At 47.8% G+C, this 20187-nt stretch overlaps 4 protein-coding genes and 1 non-coding gene across 5 annotated transcripts; 2 read left to right on the top strand and 3 right to left on the bottom strand.

Moving 5' to 3' along the window:
- Nucleotides 1-1896: 1896 nt before the first annotated feature.
- LOC115319141 lies at nucleotides 1897-2933 on the bottom strand. Its single transcript, XM_029978959.4, has one exon. It carries the CDS (start codon nucleotides 2931-2933, stop codon nucleotides 2286-2288), a length of 648 nt encoding a protein of 215 aa, XP_029834819.2. The 3' UTR covers nucleotides 1897-2285.
- A 568-nt stretch (nucleotides 2934-3501) lies between these two features.
- Nucleotides 3502-3575, top strand: Trnat-agu. The gene has a single exon. It is a non-coding gene; the product is annotated as a tRNA-Thr (tRNA).
- A 1312-nt stretch (nucleotides 3576-4887) lies between these two features.
- LOC115319140 (anaphase-promoting complex subunit 11) lies at nucleotides 4888-10719 on the bottom strand. Its single transcript, XM_040209291.1, has 3 exons — nucleotides 10618-10719; nucleotides 8373-8492; nucleotides 4888-5343 (listed from the first exon to the last, which is right to left on the bottom strand). Exons 1-3 carry the CDS (start codon nucleotides 10634-10636, stop codon nucleotides 5228-5230), a joined length of 255 nt encoding a protein of 84 aa, XP_040065225.1. The 5' UTR covers nucleotides 10637-10719; the 3' UTR covers nucleotides 4888-5227.
- A 285-nt stretch (nucleotides 10720-11004) lies between these two features.
- Nucleotides 11005-14245, top strand: LOC8041558 (heat shock protein HSP 90-alpha). The gene is made up of 3 exons (XM_029978958.4): nucleotides 11005-11106; nucleotides 11235-12557; nucleotides 13204-14245. The coding sequence occupies exons 2-3, from the start codon at nucleotides 11235-11237 to the stop codon at nucleotides 14074-14076; spliced, it is 2196 nt and encodes a 731-aa protein (XP_029834818.2). The 5' UTR covers nucleotides 11005-11106; the 3' UTR covers nucleotides 14077-14245.
- Nucleotides 14246-17477: 3232 nt separating this feature from the next.
- Nucleotides 17478-20181, bottom strand: LOC8041549 (WD repeat-containing protein 20). The gene is made up of 2 exons (XM_002414764.5): nucleotides 19640-20181; nucleotides 17478-18748 (listed from the first exon to the last, which is right to left on the bottom strand). The coding sequence occupies exons 1-2, from the start codon at nucleotides 19880-19882 to the stop codon at nucleotides 17663-17665; spliced, it is 1329 nt and encodes a 442-aa protein (XP_002414809.1). The 5' UTR covers nucleotides 19883-20181; the 3' UTR covers nucleotides 17478-17662.
- Nucleotides 20182-20187: the final 6 nt, after the last annotated feature.

The raw sequence follows: 20187 nt of genomic DNA, 5'->3' as shown, positions 1-20187 counted from the left end.
AATGCTAGATTTAGGTTTGTCATTCTCGAAACTTGTTATCGCAGGGAGGGGCGATGAACCAAAGACGACTGTCCTTCCCAGTCAGCAATATTCGCTTATCTCCTGCCGTGGTTAAGTAACGCCGATTCTGCGAAGGTCACCATTGGCCAGGGACCTGCAGTTCTAAAAGTGGGCTATCTTTTCGGGGGTGGGCGGGGCATCTCTTGGGATATTACGGTATATTTACTCTCCCCTTTCTTCCCTCCCTTTCCGTTAGTGTGAGGGTTGTTACCTGACATAGCAACCCTGGAGTGAGGGGACAAAAAAAAAAGGACGGACATACACAAAACTGGTTTCTTCACATGAAAGAGTAGAATGTCATTCTCATTCCCACATCCAACTAGAGTGACCTTTTACAGCGGAGCTGTTAAGACCTAGTTTTCCCAGGATCGTGTCCGGTACCAAACAAATGTCGACACAACACTCTGCTTGCCGCCGTCGCTCACAGATGGCGGTAGCCGTCCAGAGTGTTGTGTTTGCCGCCGTCGCTCATAATTCGCGGCAATCTTTCAAACTTCGGCAACCAGACAACTGGTTGCTGCCGTCGCTCATAGATGGCCGCAACATTTCATCAAAGAAAGAAGAGTGGGAACGGAACGAGCGGCGATATGCGCAGCAGCGCGAATGGTTCCGCAATCACCGCGAGGCCGCTATCGCCTAAAGTTCCACTGCGTCGAGCGCTTCAGATTCCCTTGCGAAAGGAAAGCAGATCGCTCGCCTGGAAAGTCACCGCCGTGAACAGAACCTACAGCTCCGATGTGCTCCCTTCTTCACTAGAGCGGAAAGGCTGAAAGTTTTTTTTATTTAAGATATGCCTGATCACCAAGAATATGCAAGCACCCAAATGCATGCCCAGCTCAGAATCAGTTGCCGAAAATGAAGGCAGGTGCACTCTTATTATGTTGTAATGTCCTTTGGCTCTCAGTTTATATACCATAATATCTAGAAAGATGGCCAACCGAAATTCGAGAGTAAATCAAGTGAAAATGAGGAACAGGCTAACTTTTGGCATGTGGTCAAGAAACTAAAAATGCTATTTTTGTATTTTGTTACATGCCACACTTGTTCGGCTGTCCTTCCCAGTCAGAAATGTTTGCTCCTCTCCTGCTACTGGTAATAACTCCATTTCAGCCGAGATCACCATTGGCCCAAGCACTAATTACTAAAACTATCCCCCCCCCCCTCCCCCCCCAAAAAAAGTGACAATAGAAGTGCATTTTCTTTCGGAGTGAGGCATCTTGGGATATTACAATATGTTTGAATTTTGTTATCTTACAAGTGTTTAGGTAGGTTTTGTCATATTTGCTGTCTTGTTTGTGAATGTCAAACATATTTGGATAATAGTGTGGCGCCTAGGCTGCAGGCTGCATCTCAGATGGATGTGTTTACTGGATCCCTATTTTGACCCGCAGATTTCCAGCTGCTGCTGCAATCTCGATGATAGCACAGCAGCAGGGGTGTGAACGGCACATGCTTCTGCTCTAGCTTACCCCGCTGCCAGCCAGACAACAAAAACTTCGCAAGCCGTAGGTTGGGATGCCGTGAAGACAATGACTCCTGCATCCAGTTGCTTTCATCTCTAGCACTGTTGCAACCAACCGCCAGGATTGCGTCTTCACATAGCATTACAGAGTGGCTCCTACGACACATTTTGTTGCAACCTCTAAGGGTCTCCGATACACGAGTGGTATAAAATACTAAACACACCATCTGAAACATGTTTTGGACAACTTATGCATTCTTTGTATTGGGAAGCACCAGGCTGCATCGCCCAGCCACAAGGTGGAAGTGCTAGGACCTGCTAACGTGGCACAGTTGCGGCGACATTGGACAAGAAAGGAATGGAGCACGCCGTTGTAAGCATATGCATAAAACAGGAGAACAAGTCTATAATTTCAACATCCTAACTTCACATCCATATCCTGACTACACTGGAGCAGTCTCACTTTTTTGGCTCGTCGTCGGCCGCCTTGGCAACTTCCTTTTTTGTGAAGCGCGAAGTCACATAGTTCATCAGGATCGTGTGCGGTGGCGTGTGCCTGTTCTCCTTGGGCACAAACTTGTCATTCTGGGCGATCTGCAGCCAGCCCCAGTAGGCAAAGACCAGCCAGCCGGTGAACAGCGAAACCCCCAGGTTCGGCATGTACTTCCGCCACGACACTGCAAAGACACGCGACCACAGACACGTTGGACGCAGTCTTCACAATATGCAATGCCAACACCTTTCCCTCCCAATCGCCATCTCGTCACCGCCCCTTCCTCGCTGCAGCCCGCATCTTTTTTGCTTCTGCCAGCAAGGAGCTACGCCCTGCCCTGATGTCCCGTAGCCCTCTAAGACACGTCTTCCTCAGCAACGATGGCTTCTTAGCATCTGTCTTCAGGCGACGGTACAGCCTCTTCAGCTTCGCCACCGCTACCTCGTGCCGCGTCACAGGCTGTCCCAGGTCTTGATCCAGGCTCGAATGGCCAGAATCAGGGTGGTTACCATCCAGTACCCGGCCGGGCATGGCCGCCTCCAGGACCGTAACCTGGTCGGATCTGGAAGACGGCAAGGTTCGACTCTGGTCGGACGTAGCCGCTGGCAAGACCGGAACTGTCTGCAAGAGTAGGGCCCGGATTCGTGCCAGAGTTGCGAGCAGCATGAGCAGCGTTTCGGACTGGTGACCAGTGTTGAGTCTTCGCAAGATAAAAGCTGCGGACAGCTCGCACGACGCGACGCAGCGTGACGCCAAGGCTTGAGTGGGACTCACTGTGACGTCTAGGAGGGCCCTCAGACAACGTCGCACACGACGCACCGTGCTCAGACCTTGTTCAGGTGGGAGCTTTGGGAAGACAGTACGTAGCAACACGCAGAAGAGCCCAACTTCGGTGTAAAGTCCATCGGGGATCTGCATGCTTTTGATGCTTTTCCACACTTGCTGATCTTGGGACACCCCTAGGCTTGGTCGTTCACCAAACAGGCCACACGCTAGAATAGAGCACTGCTTCGTTTTTTACTTACTTTGAAAAACAGGCAGCTCAAGGTCCCTTGAACTCTCGCACTTTGAAACACGATTGATTGAAGCAGGTACAACAGCTCCAGCAACGACTCCGAGCAGCAAAAATAATCCCCGAGAGGGGGAACACGATTGAAATGTTGAGTGTGCGTTCGTTCATTCGCAATTTTCTACCCTGGCATACTGAGCGCGTGACTCTTGATGTTCGGTTATCGGCCCTTGCAACGCTTGCAACCTAGCCAACCAAGTGCAGCACTAAACCTTCGTGAAAAAAACGAGCGCACTGTTTTTCAGAAGATGCTTGCAGTGCCTCGCAGTAGTGAATGCGGTATAAACACTTGCAAAAAAAATGAATTAAAAAGTGCTCTTGTATTAGAATTTAACAAGTTCGGCTAACCAACAAGTTTCATGGAACCCAATTTCCATAATACATAAAATAATTTTTAAGCAGCACGGAAGCCATTCTGGCGCCGTGGCTTAGTTGGTTAAAGCGCCTGTCTAGTAAACAGGAGATCGTGGGTTCGAATCCCACCGGTGCCTTTTGCTATTTCGCTTCTGTAAATATTTTGGAGTTCTGATTTACCTCGTTTTTCTGTGACCTTACATTGAAGGAAAGCTGTCTCCCGTTTTTACTGTTGGTAAAGAATAGTTGTGATCCGTATGTATTATTTGATCTGGTTTGTATGCGGAGAAACATACTAGTATTCTTTGGTGCTGGTGACTTTCGGTGGTCTTGTTGAACCGAAATTGTATTGTGGTGATTGTTCTTGATCTTCGGTTCTTTATTTCTGCTGTTCTATTGATGTGCACTCCTGAAACAGCCCGAAAAGGCTTTCAGTATTGTAAATATATTAATAAATAAATATGGGTTAAGACCCCTTCCGAAAGTGTGCCCTCTGTGGGAACACTTTGAAGCTGTTACACCCACCATGTCAAACTTTTACCAACTCGCCCAGTTCAACACCTTGTTACAGCCTCTGTGGGAAGACGTGGGATCTCTGCACAATGGTGGACACGAAATACAGCCAATGTTGGGACCCTCGAAACTTTAATAATAATAATAATAATAATAATTTTTATTTGCACGAGAAAGTTTTCCCACTTTAGCATGCGCAGTTTTAGAATCTCCCGTTCTGCGATGCGTCGCTCGTCCCGCCATTGCACAACGCTTCAGACCTTTTAACAATGGGCACGTGACTTTCCAAAGGAGTCTATTACAAACTTCCTTCGTGTTGGGAGTTCAGATAGTCGTCTGAGCAATTGAGATCCGTTACTTATTGTTTTATTATAACTTTACCACTTTAAACGCATATATTGTGGTGAAAAGTGCTCATTTGGGGCACTGCCATACGAGGTAGATTGTGGTGCTTGCGCTGTGTTGCACAGTGCATATCTTTCAAATTTTATTTTCAACCCACCCATCATACAAACTGTTTGGAGTTTCTTAACCTGTGTTACTCACCCTATGCCTGAGATGCCTTATTTTAATGAACCCAAACTAGCCAGCTGGCTATGGGTCCATCTGCTTTTTCAGTAACACGTATGTGTCTTACTCATAAAACAAACTGAATTGAAAGATAGACACCTTTTGATATGGGCCTTTAAATACTGTGTCATCATTCTACTCTATATGTGAACCATTTTGCGCTTCACTGTCATGGCTAGCATATATCTTCCAGGGTGCTACAGCTCCGCACTACAACGAGAGCATGTGGCTTCATTTTGCATACCATTCATATATGCATTCATGCAACTGGCTTTGACAGATTTTGAGCCCCGTGGAAGGTATACGCTGGTCTTGACAATATAGCACAAAGTAGATGAATAAGACTAAAAACACACAAAAAGAAAATAGTTACATCATTATTATTTTTAATGTTCCTGACGTCAGGATTTAGATGATATGCAACAAGCCCCCAAGGCTTCAGCCAGTTCGTTACTGTATTTCATCAAAATGCATATGTTACAAGCAAAAGCTATGAATTCTGCAACAATAGGTGAGATGAGAATGTTTCAGTATTATTCTGGGGTCAACTTGACTGGCACGCAGTACAGCCATTGACAGGGGTTACTTGAGACAAAAGAGAACAGCAGAATGCCACGAGTCCGGCAACAAACGTGTCCAGTGTGCACAACACGAAGCACTTGTGCACGTGACATCTGGAGGCTGCACATTCCGGCACAGTGCTGAATCACTCCTTAAACTTCCACTCTTGTCTGCACATCGGGCAAAGCTGCTGCAACTGCTGCGAGTTGAGCCACTTCATGATGCAGTGGATGTGGAAGCAATGTGAGCACTGGCCCCACACTGATATCAAAGGGAAGAAATAATAAAAAAAAAAGGTTAGCACACTGCAGACATGATACCATACCATAGCAACATTGACAAAAGACAGAAGCTTGGCTGACACGTTTACACATGAAATATGTACATCCATGCTGCCAGTTTCCGGTTAAGGAAAAAAACAACAGATTTTGATTCAATTCTATGCCCTTGACATGTCGTTTCAAGCTCACATGCATATACAATTTTTTCTGAATGTAATACACGCATGTCTGATATTCTTGAAGGATAGCGTTCCCCAAATACTGCTACTTGCCAGCTTTGCACAAATTAACGCTATAAATGTGAATAGCTATGGAATGCTAAAAATGTGGAACATTTGTAATACTAAAATTTCATGATAAAATAATTCTAAAATGTGTCAAAAAAAAAAAAAAAAAAACACCTAAATTTGGCAATATAACTTTTTATAGGCATCTTTCTCGTTTTTAAAACTTTCTGATTTTTAGAAGGTTTGGTTTCCAAATCTAGAGAATGAATCATTGAATGGCATGTTAATGTCCGGTTACTTAGGTGCAGATTGACTAATTTTATAAGTCACAAACAGTGACAAATTGTAATGATGATTTCATCTACCAATGAATTAGTACAACAAAATAGACTTTCATAACCAGCATACCAAACAAACTGCTGAACAATATGCTTAAGGTATGATTTGCACAGGGTAAAATGCCAGGGTGCTGTCCTAGTCAGGGTACAATGTAAATGTCATGACAAAACTCTGACAAAAGACTAACTAACAAAAAATAGGAACACACAAATGTGAGTTCAGACATTTCATCGAATGCCATTTCATTGAATACCGTTTCATTGAACACCATTTCATCGATCGCTGTTTCACTGAATACTGCCTCGTTGCGCAGTAGCAATTTTTGATCTAGGAAATGGCTTTCTTGTAATGCCAGAAGGATAGCAGACTTTTCTTCTCCTAAAGAGGGGAACTAATAATTAAATACATTATTTCCTCTGCTACACCTTCTACTCCTATTTTTTTCATAGAAACCAGTGGCGCACCAACTTGTTTTTGAGTGGAAGGCGGCAAACCAGACCCAGACCCCTTCCCCCCCCCCCCCCCCCCTCCCCCCCCCGCTCCCCCCCCTGGGTGCTGCCGGCCAGTGTTTGCCCTGCCCAGTGGCGGCTGTTCCAGTGGGGGGGCGGGGGGGGGGGGGGGGGGGCAAAACACATGCCTTGCCCTCCCCCCCACCACTCTGAGCATTGGGGGGGGCAAGCGTCCCCCGGTTGGTACGTCCATGATAGTAACTGATGACCTGTGCTGCTAATGTGGCCGATAATAAAAAGGAAACAGCCTTGAAATTTTATGAAACTTGATCATTGGGGACAGTGACGAAGGTAAGCCGCTTCAAGGGTGCGTTCTCATCATTGAAGAAATGTATTCTGTTTTAACCATCAAGGCGTCCTTGAGGCAATGACATGTCCATGTCGAATGAAACAAAAAAAAAAAAAGATGTCTCCCTGCTTATTTTTTGTAATCGGCAGAACTATGTTCTTCGAGAGGAAGTTATTCTCCTAGGATACAATGAAAACACAAATAAATAGGTAAATACAAAATAAAAAAGGTGCAGCAAAGAATAGCTAAATTCCTTTCCGGATGTACCTTTTATGCGTCAGAAAAAAATAGGGAACAAAGTATGTGGTTGAGTATAGCCGCTAACCTTACCTGAAAACAGCAAATAGCAGACCCACTCCAGTTTTGTTATGTTTTATGATTCAGTAACCAAACTTTTTTTGGAAAAACTGACCAGGCTAGTAATTTTATTTCTTGTGATTTGATGGCAGGGTGAAAACAACCCAGAAGCGAGAGTAATGCTCCGAAATTCGGTAAAGTGAATTTCTATGAAACGGCATCAAGCAATTACATGAAGGGGCAATACGGTGTTCGATGAAATGTCTGATACCCACAAGAATGTCAGATTGAATACCTTGCAAGGTTATTTGTGAACAGTCATAATCATGCACATCCTTGCAGCATCTTCCACATACTGATTCCCATATATTCTTTGATAAAAAAAAAAGGTGAAGTCTTTGTCACATGTCTCACTCAGAAAACAAGTGCAGCATCATACACTGCCTGTTATGTGCTAACACTACGTAATCTAGAAAAACTTATACTCTGGACTTTGGTAGTCTCAAGCTGTTGCAGAAAGACATTATGTAGGCCTCAATCCTTCAAAAACATGTTCTATGTTTACCGCTGCGTGCTTATTAAAAGAGGCCTTTTTGAAAATATGCAGATTAATGAACCGGTATGCTTCATATTTGCATATTTCCGATTATTTCTTCTTCAGAGAAAAGTAAATAATAAAACGGCCCGTGTACTAGTACACTTGAATTTTTACATCAGCCTAGTGAGCTGTGATCTTGCATACTTAATTGAATCTGCAATTCAATGTCAGTTTCACCAGCTAAATTTTCAAAGCTTAATTTGAGTCTGATGAGCAGACTCCTTGCATGTCTAAACCATAGGTGCTGTATCCAGCCTTTGCAAATGACTCTGCAGTTTACTGGGGCATAAATTTACATCCACATGGTTTAGCTGCCTAGGTGACTCTGAGCCAAAGCTCCGACCTACAGATCCTCAGGTGGTGAGCTCAAATCCTGGTTGATGTGCCTGCAATCTGACGAAGGCCTATTGCAGAACCGAAATTTCGGCTGCACGACAGAAGATTCTGAGGTGGTCGAAATTGATCCTGTCCTCCGGTGGGGCTTGCCAGATGCCCTTCATTGGTTTGGCACGTAAAACCGAATTTGAATTTGACATGGTTTAAACGAGGGCTCAATATACAGGGGTACGGTTCGCTGAAAACAACAAAAAAGCTAGATACCTGGGACGCTAACCAAATTCCATGTAATGTGCCACGAATACGCAAACCTGGATTGTGCATAGAGTTCCATTAAAAAGGCTCGACTGCTGCAAATTTTTCCGCAACACAAAACATTTGTCCGAGAAGTTTTGAATGGGGAGAAACCTTTACCCAAAGGGCAATCGTCCCCAGGCATTTTGCAGTCCGGGCAGCAGCCATCAAACGCCATGCGGCAGATTCCGCAATTGTCGTCGTTGGCCACCCAGCGCCAAGAAGCGACGCCGGCCCAACCTGAAACAGGGTTTGTTTAATTTAGGTGACCATGCAACCCATTTGAAACTTAGGAAGGGTGCAGATTCGGGCTGGTTGAGAAAGATAGTGATAATAACACTCAGACACAGAATGGCTTTGCAAGTGGATCATTTCGAGGGCTCGTAAAGTGGTTTGCAGAGGAGAAAATGTGTTGTGATGTGGGCAGTGGCATAGCCAGAAATTTTTTGTGGGGCGGGGTGGAGGTCGCACTCAGTTGGTTGAACCATGCTTTAACGAATGCCAACTTTTCATCAAGACACTTTAGCAAATGGTCGGCCACCACACTTTTGTAATGAGCCGCCACCAGGGCCGTAACCAGGGGGGGGGGGGGTTAGGGGGTTCTGACCCCCCCAAAATTTTTTTCTGGGTACGGCCCTGGTCGGTGCACTTGCAGCCAGCCGATTTTAATCTCCCCCTCAGCGCACGCGCAGTGGCGCTGGTCGGCTACCGGGTACCAAACCGGGACCGGTTCTCCGGTTTGCTGCAACTCTCCATTATATGCCACCGATGCACATGATTCATAGGTGAAAATAAGACAATAGACACTTTCAAAATGGCCGCCATTGTCCCCGAAAACCCCCCCCCCGAAATATTTTTCTGGGCACGGCCCTGGCCGCCACAGACTGTCACCGCAAACGCAGGCGGTGGGGAAGGGGGGGGGGTCAACACACTCTTAAGTTATTTGCTAAAACGTGGATTCTTTCAAATGACTGCTGTTCACTAAAACATCATTCGCTCATGCTATATAGACCCGTGCTGAAGCCCCATAAGCCTCCCACTGGCTATGCTGCTGAATGCGAGATTTGTGCTTTTTGGGTCCATATCACGAGCGAATGATGTTTTAGTGAACAGCGCCATTTGAGCAAATCTACATTTTAGCAAATAACAGGGGCGCATTAACCCTCCCCCTGCTCTGCATTCAAGCCGCATGTGGCGGCAGTCTGCAGCGCCTCATTACAAAAATGTCAAACCCTTGGCCCACCCGTAAACGCCACTTCGCGGAGGCTGACCGTTCCCTAAAGTGTCTTTCGATGAAGAGTCGGCATTCGCTAAAACGTCGCTCGACCAATCGAGTGCCACCTGTGCTTTTGATAAGCAGGCAAGGTGTCAAAGACAATGGTAATGGTTTTCCGAAACAGGACGAATCAGAACAGGAGCATTCCGTAAGTTCAAAAGGACTATTACAGAGGAAAGAAATGTGTTGCGATGTGGGGGTATCTGCTTTTGATAAGCATGCCACATGCCCTCAAGTAGATTATAGCTGGAGGGGGGATGGCAGGGGTGGGATCTAACCACCAATCTGTTTCAAACACTACTTCTCTATCAACTGAAAAAGATGACACATTGAAAGAAACACATTCCATAGTTGGGTCCTACTCTTAAGCTCGGAAACGTGCAGTTGCAGACAAAGGCAGTAGCTGTTTCAAAGACGCGGGATGAAAAGATCGGTGGACATTTCGCGATGCGTAGGTCATTCCTTTCAGCTCTCTCGTGTTTGGAATTTTGACCCCGCTTTCTGAAAACTCGTGAAAACCGGACGAGGCCGAGATCCAGGTGTTAGAGGTATGCCATTCGATCCTTCGGGGCTCCACCGATATTACCGGCGTGGAGGAACGAGAGAGGCGTCACCCCTCATACACGTGTTACTCATACGGCCACGTAACGAGACAAGAGCGGGAAAATACTCCACAGGATCGCCTCACTCGGAGCTGAGGAGCACTTCAGTATGCTGACGATTTGGGTAATGTCCACTCCAGTCGAGGTGGTCGTGAACACTGCATAAAGCTACGTCATCAGCATTGTTCCGAAGTGTACAGCGAAGGTACAAACCACGAAATGGTGTAATCGATCGTTCTCTCGTACGATCCCTGTACTGAGACAGTTGTGGCTGTTTCAAATTAGCTGCCGCGATTCACACAAATCAATTAAACAAAATATTTGAATGACAAAGACACCACGTGGGAACGGCTGGGTTGTGTTACGGCACAGAAGATTAAATGTCCGAGCACGAAATAAACGTTTGAGGACGCGATGGAGCCACGCGAGAAGTTCTCTAGGGCTTTGTAGGCGGAACAGATCGAAATATAAATGAAATCGCGCCTACTTTTAATGTTCACTTTCATTTTGGCGTTCCCGAACGTTCCGGGGCACTCCAGGGCGATCGAATGGCGCCGGCGGAAGTCGTCACTCCAACTTCCGCCGAAAAACGGACTACATTCGAGTCAATTTCTTCCAGAATGTTCTGGAAAGTTCTAGAAGCTTCCGCCTTTTTGCTCAAATAATTCTGTTTCCGGAATATAGTTCTGCATGTACGAGGCATTTAAGATAATAGTACTTAATTTATTGAAAATATATTCACATATATACAATTTAAGAACAAAATTAAATACTTTAAATAAAATAAAAGCTTTGTTGTGCTCAATGAAAGTATCTGCGTACTTGCCGGCGGAAGTGCGTAGGGATATGTGACGCGATGGAACGGTGTGGAACCGTCGAGAACATTCGACAGCCGGATTAAAAGCCCGCCAACCGGCATTGTGCGAGCATTCATTCGGATACTTGCGCTCTGTACCCGACGGAATCTGCGCTCAAGGTACGCAGTTCTTGTTCTCTTCTGTTATAGTATTCTATATGTGGTAAAATTATTGGAGGACTTTTCTGCCGCCGGCGCAGGTCGACTGTTGTCCTCATTTCGGAATTCCGCTTGTTTTTTTTTTCCAGATGCCCGAAGAAGTGCGCATGGAGGATGCCGCCGGCGAGGCGGAGACCTTCGCTTTCCAGGCGGAGATCGCTCAGCTTATGAGCCTGATCATCAACACCTTCTACTCCAACAAGGAGATCTTCCTCCGGGAGCTCATCTCCAACTCGTCCGACGCTCTGGACAAGATCCGCTACGAGTCTCTCACAGACCCGACCAAGCTGGACGCCCAGAAGGAGCTCTTCATCAAGATCATCCCCAACCGCGATGACCGGACCCTGACCCTCATCGACACTGGCATTGGCATGACCAAGGCCGACCTTATCAACAACTTGGGCACAATCGCCAAGTCCGGCACCAAGGCCTTCATGGAAGCGCTGCAGGCCGGCGCCGACATCAGCATGATCGGCCAGTTCGGTGTGGGATTCTACTCGGCGTACCTGGTCGCCGACAAGGTGACTGTCACGTCCAAACACAACGACGACGAGCAGTACACGTGGGAGTCGTCCGCCGGCGGTTCCTTCACCATCCGTACGGACAACTGCGAACCGCTGGGACGCGGCACCAAGATCGTGCTCCACCTCAAGGAAGACCAGACTGAGTACCTCGAGGAACGCCGCATTAAGGACGTTGTGAAGAAGCACTCGCAGTTCATCGGCTACCCCATTAAGCTGCTGGTCCAGAAAGAGCGGGAGAAGGAAGTCTCGGACGACGAAGAGGAGGAGGAAAAGGAGAAAAAGGAAGACAAGGAGAAAGAGGACGAGGCCGTCGACGAGGAAGGCAAGCCCAAGATCGAGGACGTGGACGAAGAGGAGGAGGAAAAGGACAAGAAGAAAAAGAAGAAAATCAAGGAGAAGTACTCGGAAGATGAGGAGCTGAACAAGACCAAGCCCATCTGGATGCGCAATCCCGACGACATCTCTCAGGAGGAGTACGGCGAGTTCTACAAGTCCCTGACGAACGACTGGGAGGACCATCTTGCCGTCAAGCACTTCTCGGTTGAAGGGCAACTCGAGTTCCGCGCCCTGCTGTTCGTGCCCAAGCGCGCCCCGTTCGACCTGTTCGAGAACCGCAAGCAAAAGAACAACATCAAGCTCTACGTGCGTCGGGTCTTCATCATGGATAACTGCGAGGACCTGATTCCCGAGTACCTCAACTTCGTCAAGGGCGTCGTGGACTCTGAGGACCTCCCGTTGAACATCTCCCGCGAGATGCTCCAGCAGAACAAGATCCTGAAGGTGATCCGCAAGAACCTGGTCAAGAAGTGTCTGGAGCTGTTCGACAGTGTCAGCGAGGACAAGGAGATGTACAAGAAGTTCTACGAGCAGTTCAGCAAAAATATCAAGGTAAGCAATCTTTTTTACACTGTTGCATACCTGCCCAGTTGTTTTCAAGTCTCAACAAACTGCTGCAATGCTACAGAGGATCACCTGTATCCAGGTAGCATGAGCGGTGCAATATAGATGTAATGAAATTGCCTTTGTGAATTGTCTATTCCTTTTTAAGCAAAATGCCCCCTCTTCCATTCTCCTGGGTTTGGTTTCTCTGAACTTGGCAGGTGTGCTGTTCTGTTCAGCCAACCTTGCCTCGACTAATCAAAGCTTGCAAACCTCCCCTTCCTCCACACATTGTCATCTCAGTTGGCTGTGTTTAGTCTTCAAAATTTCAGTGTGCTGCCTCAAATAAGTGTGCAGGCTTTGGTTATTCCTGGTGGTATTGATTTAGCCCACCTTCCCCGCACACACATGCGCTGCGTCCAAGCCCTGGCGCTCGGTGGCCCTCGGGTTGCGGGGCATCGGGGCTGTGAGGATGTCAGTGGTGCACAAAGGGGTTAAGGAGAGTAACCCAGGGTGGCACTGGGACGCACCAGGGCCTCTTTTTTAATGCCCCATTGGTGTCGTCTATCGTACCCGCCCCACATTCCTTCCTTTAGTTAAATAGTCTTGACCTAGTAAAGGACTGGTGACTGATCTTCCCATTTCTTGTTTCCAGTTGGGCATCCACGAAGACTCTCAGAACCGCAAGAAGCTCGCGGAGTTCCTCCGCTACTACACGTCTGCCTCGGGCGACGAAACTTGCTCCCTCAAGGACTATGTGTCCCGCATGAAGGAGAACCAGAAGCACATCTACTTCATCACAGGAGAGTCAAAGGACCAGGTGGCCAACTCTGCCTTCGTGGAGCGTGTCAGAGAGCGCGGCCTGGAGGTGATCTACATGATCGAGCCGATCGACGAGTACTGCGTTCAACAGCTTAAGGAGTACGATGGCAAGACCCTGGTCTCTGTGACCAAGGAGGGCCTTGAACTTCCCGAAGACGAGGCGGAGAAGAAGCGGCAGGAGTTGAACAAGAACAAGTTTGAGAACCTCTGCAAGCTCATGAAGGACATCTTGGACAAGAAGGTGGAGAAAGTCATCGTGTCTAATCGTCTGGTCAAGTCTCCCTGCTGCATCGTCACGTCTCAGTACGGCTGGACTGCCAACATGGAGAGGATCATGAAGGCCCAGGCACTGCGGGACTCTAGCACCATGGGCTACATGGCGGCCAAGAAGCACCTGGAGGTGAACCCAGACCACCCGGTCATGGAGACCCTGCGGCAGAAGGCGGATGCTGACCGCAACGACAAGGCGGTGAAGGACCTGGTCATGCTGCTCTTTGAGACTGCGCTCCTCTGCTCCGGGTTTGCCTTGGAGGATCCCCAGCTCCACGCGGACAGGATCTACCGGATGATCAAGCTCGGTCTTGGAATTGACGAGGATGAGGTTGCGGGAGCCGGAGACAACACTGCTGCCGCGCCTGCCGGCGAGGACATGCCGCCCCTTGAAGGCGACGAGGAGGATGCTTCCCGCATGGAGGAAGTGGATTGAAAACTTCAACCCAGAGCAAAAGAAGAGAAGGAAAATTCCAGCAGGACTGGTCAACTCACATTATCATTACCCTGTACAGCCATTCCTTTGCCTATCCCTCTTTGGGGGAGGTATTGTGTGCCAGAGTTCTTTGTGTGAATGTTTCATTAAATTAAGTTCGTTCCCCGGTCATGTTTACCTCTTGTGTGTCTTGGTCGAGCTGGCACTGCTGGCTTGTGCCTTTACCTGGGTACTGTACCCATCTGTGCGAGTGGCGTTGCTCTCATTGCTACCTGGCTGGCTACCACTGGCTTGGCAGGCCCCAAATATCTGCTGAGCTATACATGCAGTTTTGAGGTCGTTTCAGGCTGGTAAAGCTTTTAATAGATTTATTTTTTTATTACTTTATTTTAAATCATTGATAAGAGTATGCCTTAAAATTAGTTTATTTCAAGGTCTTTCACTCGTTTTTTCTTTTCATCCATTTCATGTCTGCAAATAATTCCAGTATAGTGCCTTTAGTTGTGTTGGGATTGATTATGGAATGGCATTTGTGAAGTGGTATTTCCTTTTTTCTAAGGCTAATAGAGATGGAGGGGATGTCCAGGCATTCCTTTTTCCCTCGACAGGTCTTTCTGTGCGCTGCTGCAATACAGAAAAACGAGAAAACAAATATACTCCTTTCCACCAGAAGTGCGAGCTCAGAATAAGGAGCTCACGCTTGTGGCCTTCACTGCAGCACACAAGGTGATCTTTTAGTATTTATGAATGTCCTGTAGAATTAAAAAGCTTTTACATGTACAGGGTGTTTAGCTAACTTGTACGAAGATGAGCTGGTGCATGCTGTGTTTGACAAACGCTGCAGTATTGTGCAATCCAATTGAGAAAGTTGAGATATTTCTGATGTGCCAAACTGGCTAAATTGAGACAAATTATTAGTCTTAATTTTTTAGATATTTGTGCACAAGTTCTTTCATACATCAGCTGCATATATTTTTGTGAGGAAACTCGCCATTGTGTCATTTCTATCAAAGTAGCTTTTACTTGTCAATTATTATCAAGCTTCGAAGAATGGGAGATTAAAAAAAAAAAAAAAATCCCACATGTCTATGTCATGTGGGATTACTTTCGGTGTCATATCTAAATTATCCCACAGCTTTTTTTTTTTTTTTTGAGTTTCAAGCTATACTGGAAACTATGTATATTAGTTAGCAAGTGAGGTGGTCAAAATTTAACTTTGACATTTCATCTGCATGTACAAATAAGGTGTGAAAAAAAAAGGGTCAATATCCTGTCTGTATTCAGTGTGTCATCTGGAAGCTGATGCATGAAGTCAAGTCGTACCTAGCGAAAAGCAAGACTAGGGCATTGAAAAGCCTCCCGCCAAGAACCTTTATGGTCTAAAAGGATGGAAACATGCTCAATTTAACAATCGTGTTCAAAAGAAACTTGTACCAGCATAGTGAAATTGTTTAGCAGTGCAGTACCATAGATTCTTTTCAAGGCTCCAAGATTTAAAACTTTCTATGCACCAAGGAGAGCAGGAGACGAAAGTGCGTGGGGATGTGAGAACGCTGAACTCTGGTTTGAATGACCAGTGGGTAGACCTAAAGCTAGCTGTCCTCGCTTCCACACCACTCGTAAAACGCGTTCAAACGCAAGAGCCAAGCACCGTACGACGGTGTTTCAATGCGTTCGAGGAGTGTAGTTTGGGGTATGCCCACTAATTATTTTAACCGGCGCTCAACGTTTTGACGTCCCTATGCACTCTTGTCTCCTCCTCAGCCTCTAGGCAAAATAGTGCAGTTTTACATGACATATGCCCATGGCTTGAAATCTCGCCAGACGCCATTGTTGATGAACTTTTGCCCTGTGTGTTTCTATGTGCAAGTTTAGGCAGTGTTCTCCAGCTCTCTAGTTATTTTACATTGGGATTGATTGCGCCAGCCAGAGTAATTGGGCGGGAACAGAAAAGGACATCTGCTGGTACTCAATTTTTATTTATACCAGTCTTTATTCCGACTTAAGACGAGCCAGTGATCGAGATGTGAACCTGTTGATGGCCAGCCCAGCGGATGCCACCGGGGCTACTCCGAAAGACAAAAAGGGAAGTAAGCGTGGATTTATTCCGCCACAAAAAGTCTCCGGTCGGACTTATTGAAATCTTTCCCATATCCAAGCCAATCCCTTCGCTTGTGGTTTTCGCCAACAGCGAAAACCATGCCAATAACTAATCGTCTGCATGCAAAAGATGAGGGAAAGTGGCAGATGCTGTTCGACGACATGGCATAATGTGGACTATATCGGAAGTAAAAACATGCCTCGTGAAACTGCCCTATATTGCTGGTGAGGTGAGGAAAGTAATAATCTGTTGGATCTCCCTGAAAATGCAATTTCTCCGACTGAAAGACGATCTGGTGTAGGCACCAAGGGCACAAGGAGTGCAGGGTGTCTCTTTCGAATGTCCAAGCTTCCAGCACATGTTCGTTGCCTTTCGTCCTGCTTTGACGGCACGTGCATGCTCAATTTTATCGATATGCCGATGCGTCATCCAAGGCAAGATGCTCGCGCTGAAGGCAGGACAGACAAAGGACCTCCCTGTGGTTCTCATCCTCTCGGTGACTATGGTCGACACCATTTTTGACACGTCTTTGCAGAGAGATAGTCCCGGCAAGGGCCAGATTGAGATCTTTCACCCATCTCTTTTCATAGCCGTTTTATTCTATCCGCTGGCCTTTCAAACGAGCAGGTACACGAAGGAAACGTATGAGGGATTGAGTCGTTCGTGCGAATGCGCTACGCATCTGCACGCGATGAACGTTGCTCAGCTTTTTGCCGCGGTGCATTGCAAGTGCGCATTCTTTTCCTACAACAGCCTACCATCCCTGCGGTTACGGCTGCTGGCAATACGACAGCAAAACTCGACCGGCACGGAACCAAAATTGCCACACCCTTCAGCTCTACAGGGCGTTTCTAAGCACTCTTCTGGTTTACAAAAATTTCTATAAGGAAACCAATGAATGGAGTGCATTGAAACTTTTCACACAGGTGTATTTAGGCGAAGCATTCATCATACTCATATTTTGTGAGTGTCAGTTTCAGGAAAGGAATTTTTGTGCATGAAAAAGACTCGCTTTTCCCTATGGACAGGGATGAAAATGGTAAAAACTTTCTTGTTGACAATGCTAGTCGGAAATATACATGCTCGGGTCTGCTTTCGGGTGTTCATCTTGAAGACGCATTCACATTTTTTTTTTTTAATGCTGTGCCATCTGTGAGCAGCAGCACCAACCAGACAGCCTTTTACAGTTTTCCTCCCCGTGCATAGGTAAAAAAACATTTTTTTAGGCTCAAGTTATTTTCCCTAAAAATCTGCTCATAACATCTGAGTATGTATAATAAATGCATCAACTAAGGACACCTCTGCGAAAACTCTCAGTGTATTTGGTTCATTGATACAAATTTGTTTACAAGCGAACAGCGCTCGGAAACGCCCTGAGACCCCAACACACATTGTGACGCACTTCGATGCGGCCGGCGCGTTCCTCGTGAACTGCCGAGCGCGGCGCAGACATTTGGCATGTCGAGAGTTCTCGTGAGTTCGGCCCTATACGACGGTCGAAGCCCTTCCGGGCCTCGCCCAGGTACAGACGTATCCCTCCTGGCAGGCGGTCACCAGACAGTCTTCGCGGAACACGAGCGCTGTCAGCCTCTCCGGTGCCACCTTCTTGCAGATGTGCGGCTCCAACATCGGCACCTCGTCGAGCCGCGGGCATGCCGGTGTCCCCACCAACCGGTTCCGCGCCCCCGCGGCACGCTTCCGGGCGTCCGATCCCGTTGTCCCTGGACTGCTCCCGATCAACAGGCTCGTGCGCGCTCGCGGCTGCTTGAGCACGTCCTCCGTAAGGTCCCAAAGGCAGAGCTGCGTGTCCTGCCCGACCGATCCGAACCGGTACGACGTGTCCGGGCAGTCCCCCGACGCGTGTCCACCCTCTAGGCATGCGTCGAAGGCCACCCCCTGCACCCACGACCGGTGACCCTGTCCGCGCGCCACCACCCGCTTGTCCTGGAACGACCAGACGGTCACCAAGTCGTCCTCGCCGCCGGCCACCACATAGCGCCCGTCGGGGCTCCAGCAGACACACAACAGTCCCCCGAAATAGGAGCGCACCAGACCGACCAAGTCCATCGTGTCATAGCAGAAGACCCGCAGGAAGCCGTCCTGGCTGGCCGTGGCGAGGTAGCGAGCGCACGGTGAGAAGGCGAACTCATGTAACGCGCCCTCGCCCACGACCCAGCGGTAAAGCGGGTTTCGGGTACTCTTTGTCTTGCAGGTGAACACTGAGAAGCCATCGCCCTGCTTGAACAGCTGGTAGTGGGGCGGCGTGGAGCCGCAGGGCAGGTCCTCTTTGTAGACGTAGAGCTGGCCACTGGCGTGCGAAACCAAGAACAGGCTGGAGGAGTTGGGCAGCCAGCGGACGCAGGTGACGCGACTCTTGTCGATGAAGCGCTCATCGTTGTACAGGCGGCTCAGTTCCTTTTTGACGGGGTCGATGAGCTGCACCTGCCCTGCAGAGAAGCCCACCAGGAGCAGCAGGCCACCCTCGGATGTGGCGGTCGGGTGGAAGTCGTGGCACGTCGGGTATGTGCCTTTGTACACGCGCTTGTCCACGGGCTTGCTTAGGTCGGCAGCCTGCGGAGACGGCGGTAAATGTTTTTGGTTGTCTCGAATATGCACACATAAAATACAGATTTTCATTTTTCATTTCATCAACCTCTTGCAACCATACTAAAGTTCATTCGGACACAACTCGGGAGTGGTCATGTGAAAACATGGCTTCTACCTGACGTCACTTAGTGAGAGGCAAACTTTCAGAAATAGAACCACCGGTGTGTCGGATAATCTACTGTAAAAGATCAAATACGTTTTAAGAATGGCAAGGGTCTTTTTTGCAGCTCCCCTTTAGAGGTGTAATTTGATAAGTGCAGCACCCAGGAATGCTAACCTGGAGTCTTTGGTTTCACACAAAACATGAAATGCTTATCGAAAAAAAGAAAATGCTAGATTATTACGATCTATTGGGCAATAACCTACTGTAGCCTTTTACAGCGGAGCTGTAGTTAAGGGCTAGGTTTTCCCGGTTTCGTGTCCGTGGACAAATAAATCTCTACACAACCCTCTGGACAGCTACCGCCATCTGTGAGCGACGGCGGCAACCAGACAACCGGCTTGCCGGTTGTCGCTCATAGATGGCGGCACATAGTACAGCTCCTCCGCTTTTCCTTCTTCACCAGACTGAAAAAACTGTTTGTTTGTTTTTGTTTAAATTTAATGTTTACGTTTTTACATTTTCGGGAAGGATCCTGAATTTATGTTTTGAACACTGCCAATTATATTATATTGTTGATGTTTCCGAAGGATACTGGCACTTTTCCGAAGTGCATTTTATTTCGATACATAGCTCTTTTTATTTTTTTTTTCTCTTTTTTAATTGAAGTGCAAGGTTAGCAGTCACACCGGCATAGCAGTCGCTTTTGCGAGCCGCAGCACCGGCTTACGAACGTTCCACGGCGCCCAACTCACCTTCTTAACACCGCGGTACATGTAGACGTACAGTTCCCGGCCCACGTTGAAGCAGATCCGCTCTTCGCTCGAGTCCGGCAACGACACAAACGACACCTTGACCGGGCTGTTGGACTGGCTGTTGTAGCCGACGCGGTTGGGCCGCGAGTATTCGCTCAAACTGAGGACCTTGTAGGTGCCCTCCCTGGTTGTGAATTGCGTCTTGAGGTCGTCTTTGCCGGCCCCTTCGCAGTGCGTTGCCATCTTGACGAACCTCTCGGGCCGATCTTGTTTCAGCAGCCGGGCGCTCAGAGGAGCCCTGCCCCTGCAGGCACGATCCTGCCAGGCGCCATTCTTTGCGTTTTGGCCCGAAGTCCTCCTAATCCGCGCTGCGGCATTTCAAGACGGGAATCGAATGTTCGCTGCAGATTTAGATGCCGGGCAAATGCTTATCGCACGCGGTAACGCCGAGAGATCGCTCCAGCTCCGCCCGGTGATCCTTGCGCAGGAGGCATCGCACCAATAAAAACAAAACAAGCTCCACAGTACAGACCGGCGGACTGACTGCG

Source organism: Ixodes scapularis, unplaced genomic scaffold (genome assembly GCF_016920785.2).
Source record: "Ixodes scapularis isolate PalLabHiFi unplaced genomic scaffold, ASM1692078v2 PGA_scaffold4__175_contigs__length_147842914, whole genome shotgun sequence".
Taxonomy (NCBI): domain Eukaryota; kingdom Metazoa; phylum Arthropoda; class Arachnida; order Ixodida; family Ixodidae; genus Ixodes; species Ixodes scapularis.
The sequence above is the reverse complement of the archived record's forward strand: the minus strand, read 5'-3'. Positions and strand labels throughout refer to the sequence as shown.